General features: G+C 34.0%; 3 protein-coding genes across 4 annotated transcripts; 2 read left to right on the plus strand and 1 right to left on the minus strand.

The window, feature by feature from the left end:
• The first annotated feature begins 71 nt into the window (after positions 1–71).
• LOC123005729 (zinc finger protein 221-like) lies at positions 72–1,902 on the plus strand. Its single transcript, XM_044399638.1, has 4 exons — positions 72–257; positions 390–708; positions 758–1,274; positions 1,328–1,902. The coding sequence occupies exons 1-4, from the start codon at positions 144–146 to the stop codon at positions 1,707–1,709; spliced, it is 1,332 nt and encodes a 443-aa protein (XP_044255573.1). The 5' UTR covers positions 72–143; the 3' UTR covers positions 1,710–1,902.
• Positions 1,903–2,069: 167 nt separating this feature from the next.
• On the plus strand, positions 2,070–2,900 carry LOC123005732 (UPF0587 protein CG4646). Of its 2 annotated transcripts, none has more exons than XM_044399642.1 (3): positions 2,070–2,154; positions 2,331–2,598; positions 2,652–2,900. In XM_044399642.1, exons 2-3 carry the CDS (start codon positions 2,349–2,351, stop codon positions 2,885–2,887), a joined length of 486 nt encoding a protein of 161 aa, XP_044255577.1. In that variant the 5' UTR covers positions 2,070–2,154; positions 2,331–2,348; the 3' UTR covers positions 2,888–2,900. The 2 variants fall into 2 exon arrangements, with proteins under 2 accessions (XP_044255577.1, XP_044255578.1); XM_044399643.1 differs by having other exon boundaries at positions 2,102–2,209.
• LOC123005730 (NEDD4 family-interacting protein 1) lies at positions 2,844–4,112 on the minus strand. The gene is made up of 5 exons (XM_044399639.1): positions 3,922–4,112; positions 3,623–3,865; positions 3,462–3,576; positions 3,225–3,410; positions 2,844–3,174 (listed from the first exon to the last, which is right to left on the minus strand). The coding sequence occupies exons 1-5, from the start codon at positions 3,976–3,978 to the stop codon at positions 3,071–3,073; spliced, it is 705 nt and encodes a 234-aa protein (XP_044255574.1). The 5' UTR covers positions 3,979–4,112; the 3' UTR covers positions 2,844–3,070.
• Positions 4,113–4,326: the final 214 nt, after the last annotated feature.

Genomic DNA, 4,326 nt, shown 5'->3' on the forward strand with positions numbered 1-4,326 from the left:
TTCCCGCTGATATTCAAATATGACTCGTCGTTGGCGAAACTAACAAATCGCTAAAAGTCCCTAGTTGGAAAACTTTSTCCAGTTCCCCACTAAAGTAGTTTTGTTTACGTGCGCCAAAATTTGTATATAAAATAGGTTCAAAAATGCAGAAAACCTGCTTATTTTGTAGAAACACTCGCGTTTTTGATATACACAAGGATTTTGGAAACAATAGCCACACTGCGAAAAACGATATGTTGGAATTTTTTGGTTATCAGGTGGGTACAGAGTTTCAGGAAAAAATAACCTATAGTTACAGAAAATCAAAACAGTTCAAGTAATTAATATTACTTGAATTAATATTACATTAGATATTACCAATATTACGCTTTAATATTGTTTTTTTGTAGATTGAATCCTTCTTGAGACCTGATGATAAAATTTGCAATACCTGCATGAATATCATGGATAACGTCGCTAAATTAAAGCGTCGGCTTTTACCTCTTATTTTCCGATCAGAACCGTCCAATATGGAGGAAGATTCCAAGCCTATAAATTTGGGGAAAAAATGGGATATTTTTGCTTCAATGAATTTTGATGATGAGAATGACGCATTCCTGAACTCCAGAAGCCCCACGCCCAGTAGTTTGCTCAGATGTAAACGCATTGATATTTACGAGAGCCCCAAGGAGATGAAATTTGCTGAAATAGAACGATATAGGAGCTTAAGTATTGATAACACTGCCAAGTCTTTAAAAAACTAACTCAAATATTTCAGGCCGGACTAGTTTAGCAAAATCAACCGCTGAAAGTGAAATTGTTAATGCATTATCTAAGAAACGGGGGAGGAGACGAAAGCGGGGACACAACTGGTCAAAAAGGAAAAACGGAAGATATTCACGAATCAGCACTGAGACTGAGAACAGGAGAAGTGTTATGAGTGTCTATAGCACAAGATCAACTGTGGTGTCAAGACCAATTAGYTCYATGTCTAATGTGAGTGCAGACTCGTATGAGAGTTTTTATCCTCCTGGCATGGTAGCCACTACATCAGCCCCAGCTCAAGAAAAAAAGAGGGTTCGACACGCTGATGAATATTTAGAAGATAAACCGACAAGATCTGTTGCAAAACCACAAGAGGAAGAAATATATGAATATGAATTGCATGCATGTTATGTGGATGGTTGCACTTTTTTCTGTGAAGATATCGATTTCATGGAGGAGCATAAAATTACAATACACAAACTACTTGCGTTGTTTAGATGTAATTATTGTGGCAAGAAATACACTTCAGAGTGAGTCAGTAAATTTTTATCAGAGATGAGTAATCTAATGAATTTTTTTACAGTACTGACCTTGAAATACACAAAAGGACACACTCGAAGCAATATTCTTGTGTTATATGTCACAAAGAGTTTTATTTTGATCGTGATCTCATACAACATTGGCAGGACGAACATGTTAAAAAATCAGTTCCATGCAAATATTGTGGAAAACGTTTTGTTGATCAAAATATCTGTAATAAGCACCAAAAAAATGTTCATAAAAGGAAGATTCCAAGTAGGATAGATTACAGTAAAAATGAGGAACAAAGCAATAGTCCTAATAGAGATTTTGAAGTTAGAACGTTGGTACAAGCAAACTGTAATATTTTTGAAACTACAAAACCAAAGGAAAAACCACTCCAAGTGTCTTTTGCTACTACACAACTTGAAGTTACTACGCAATGAAGTATAAAGTCATAGTATTTAAGTAGAACTTTCTCAGGTGTCCTAATAAAGAGCGTGTTCAGAGTCCTATTTGGGACACCTGTTAAACAATTTCTGTTGAGATTTTAAGTTTTATATTCTGTACACTTTCGTATTGGCTTTGTTTAGTAACAATATCAGTAACATTAAAAATATATTTTTCTATTATATTAGATTTGAGTCGTGCATTTTTTAAAAACTTAAGTTCTTCGTACTTGTTGATCTTTCGAATTATATAAATAGTTTTGTGATACTAATTTTATTAAAAATATTGAAAAAATTTTTTTTTTATTTCTAACATTTTATTTAGGTTACGCACTCATGTATACGTTCACGTAATACGTATCGTATCCGCAAACTTAAAGCACTGAACTTGTATTTCTACCAGTGTTTCTACTTTTTCTAGATTTATTTTTTACTGCAGAAGGTAGGTCTAAAGGTTTACATGCTTTGTGATAATAAGCGACTTCCACATTACTTACGTAAGTTTTAAGCAACAATATTATCAGCATAATTCACAACTTCATCATCATTAATTCATCGGAATTTAAAAACAACTATCATTAAAAAGTGTGGTTATGTTACATGTTTTTTTTTTTGCAGAATAATAACTTGGGCATTATGGTGAAAATAGGACTTCAAATCAAAGCTAATTTAGACCATGTCGAGGAACTTTACACAAATCATCCAAATTATACATTTTTGCTAAAATTAAAATGTTTAAATTGCGGCGAAACATCGGAAAAGTGGCACGGAATAACTGAATCTGAAACATTTCCAACAAAAATGGGAAAAACTGAAACTCATTATTTAGCAAAATGTAAATTGTGTGGTAGAGAAAACAGCTTGGATATAATCGAAGGCAGTAACGGTATTATAATTCCTGTGTTACACGCAAAGTTTTTCTTAATTATTTAATTTCAGCTAAATACACAAATGAGGATCAAGACAAGTTCAAAACTATCGTCGTTTTTGACTGCAGAGGCATTGAACCTGTTGAATTCACCCCCGGTGAGGGGTGGGTCGCAAAAATTGAAGAAAGCGGTAAAGTCTTTACCGACGTTGATTTAAATGAAGCAGAATGGGTTGAATATGATGATAAAATTAAAGAATCTGTTGGTGTTTACGACTTACAGTCACAATTTATTAAAATTAAATAAAACATGTAAAGAATATCACACTATAATTTTAAACCTTTGACATTATTTGATATCCGTTGAACAATTAGCTACAACTATGGTACATTTAATTGTGTGCAGTAAAAAAATCACAAGGAATGAACTTGTTTGGAGAATAATTAAGCTTTTTATTAATCACATTTATAAATCTTTGATTGCTAGAGCTTAATAAAAAAATAAAAGTCTTTCCTGGTGACTTGCGGACAGCATGTGCCACCCCCTTTTTATACTTAAATACTGCAGAATTGCACGTATACAAATAATTAATCCTGAAAAATAAAACTGTAATGAGTTTCTTTCTATTAATTTACTTATTTACCAAAGGTCATTATTAGCCACCACAGCCAGCTGTTGTCTTTCGACGCTAAGTCTGTGGAATGTTGGACAATAAACGTCCACTTCGCTAAGGATAAGCCAAATCCTGATAAGGCGCCGTACCTTGACGCAATTGTGTGACAAAAGCACATCAATAACAAAAATCCAATCCAGTTGAAAATGAATGCAACTAAAAATAAATCTTATTTTTCTGTCACAAACTCGACTAATTTTCAATTACCAAAAAATGCAATGTAGAACATAAAGTCCGTCCCTAATAAACTGGTGTCAACCTCTTCATTTGACTCATTTTCAATTGTGAGTATCCTCTGTCCAGGTGCTCTATACTGTGAGAGCTATAAAAGTGTGTCAAYATTTTTTTTAAGTAAAATTTTATCTTACTCTTGTCGGTGGTAATGTGTTTATTGGTACATTTTGTTCTTCGAGATTTTTTTCCCTCTGTACTTCTTCGTATGTGGGTAATTTTGTGGTTTTAGTGGCAACTTCATAAGGGGGCGGTGCATAAAAATCAGCCTTGGGGGGCGGAATATCATCGCTTGAAGAACTCGTGGGGACAAAAACAATACTTGGGACTGTGGGAGTCGTAATGTGACTATTATCAGCGGTTATTTCCGATGGAGCGATCTATAAATGATTAAATGTGTCACTGAACATAAGGAAGGAAAATCGATTATTCCTACCGTCTCGCTTTCGTTATTTGACTCGGATCTGTTTTGTTCCATCTTATTTTGAGACATGTATTAGTCAAGAGTGAAAATACAAAGAACGCACAATAATTTTTTAGAAAGCAACGCTTTATAAAACGGCAACCATTTTACAATTACAATTAAATGTCAACAGCGCAACGTTGCGCTATGTATGAGCAATGGTGTGCGCACGCAATATTATGAAAAGTCCAGCCAGACTTGTGCATTCCCCTTGCAACAATGTTTAAATATTTTCAGTTTCTTATCAGTTCATATCGTTTAAAGAAATGTCAATTTAAACTGAGATCATTGGGAAGATTTAGTTACAATGCAGTTTTCTGTTGGTAGCTCTTAGTTGGTGATGTTGCCACCAGTGCGCACCAGTCGTGTATTATTATT

Source organism: Tribolium madens, unplaced genomic scaffold (assembly GCF_015345945.1).
Source record: "Tribolium madens isolate multiple individuals breed KSU strain unplaced genomic scaffold, Tmad_KSU_1.1 Scaffold_20;HRSCAF=117;Tcas5.2_LG4, whole genome shotgun sequence".
In the NCBI taxonomy this organism is placed as follows: Eukaryota; Metazoa; Arthropoda; class Insecta; order Coleoptera; family Tenebrionidae; genus Tribolium; species Tribolium madens.

Bases quoted from the DNA above. Each gene is read 5' to 3' on its own strand.
- LOC123005732 (XM_044399642.1), top strand. From the start codon at position 2,349: ATGGTGAAAATAGGACTTCAAATCAAAGCTAATTTAGACCATGTCGAG. The intron at 2,599-2,651 runs GTATTATAATTC...ATTTAATTTCAG, and splicing joins TATAATCGAAGGCAGTAACG to CTAAATACACAAATGAGGAT.
- LOC123005730 (XM_044399639.1), bottom strand. From the start codon at position 3,978: ATGTCTCAAAATAAGATGGAACAAAACAGATCCGAGTCAAATAACGAA. The intron at 3,866-3,921 runs GTAGGAATAATC...AATCATTTATAG, and splicing joins CAAATAACGAAAGCGAGACG to ATCGCTCCATCGGAAATAAC. The intron at 3,411-3,461 runs GTAATTGAAAAT...ATTTATTTTTAG, and splicing joins GTTCTACATTGCATTTTTTG to TTGCATTCATTTTCAACTGG.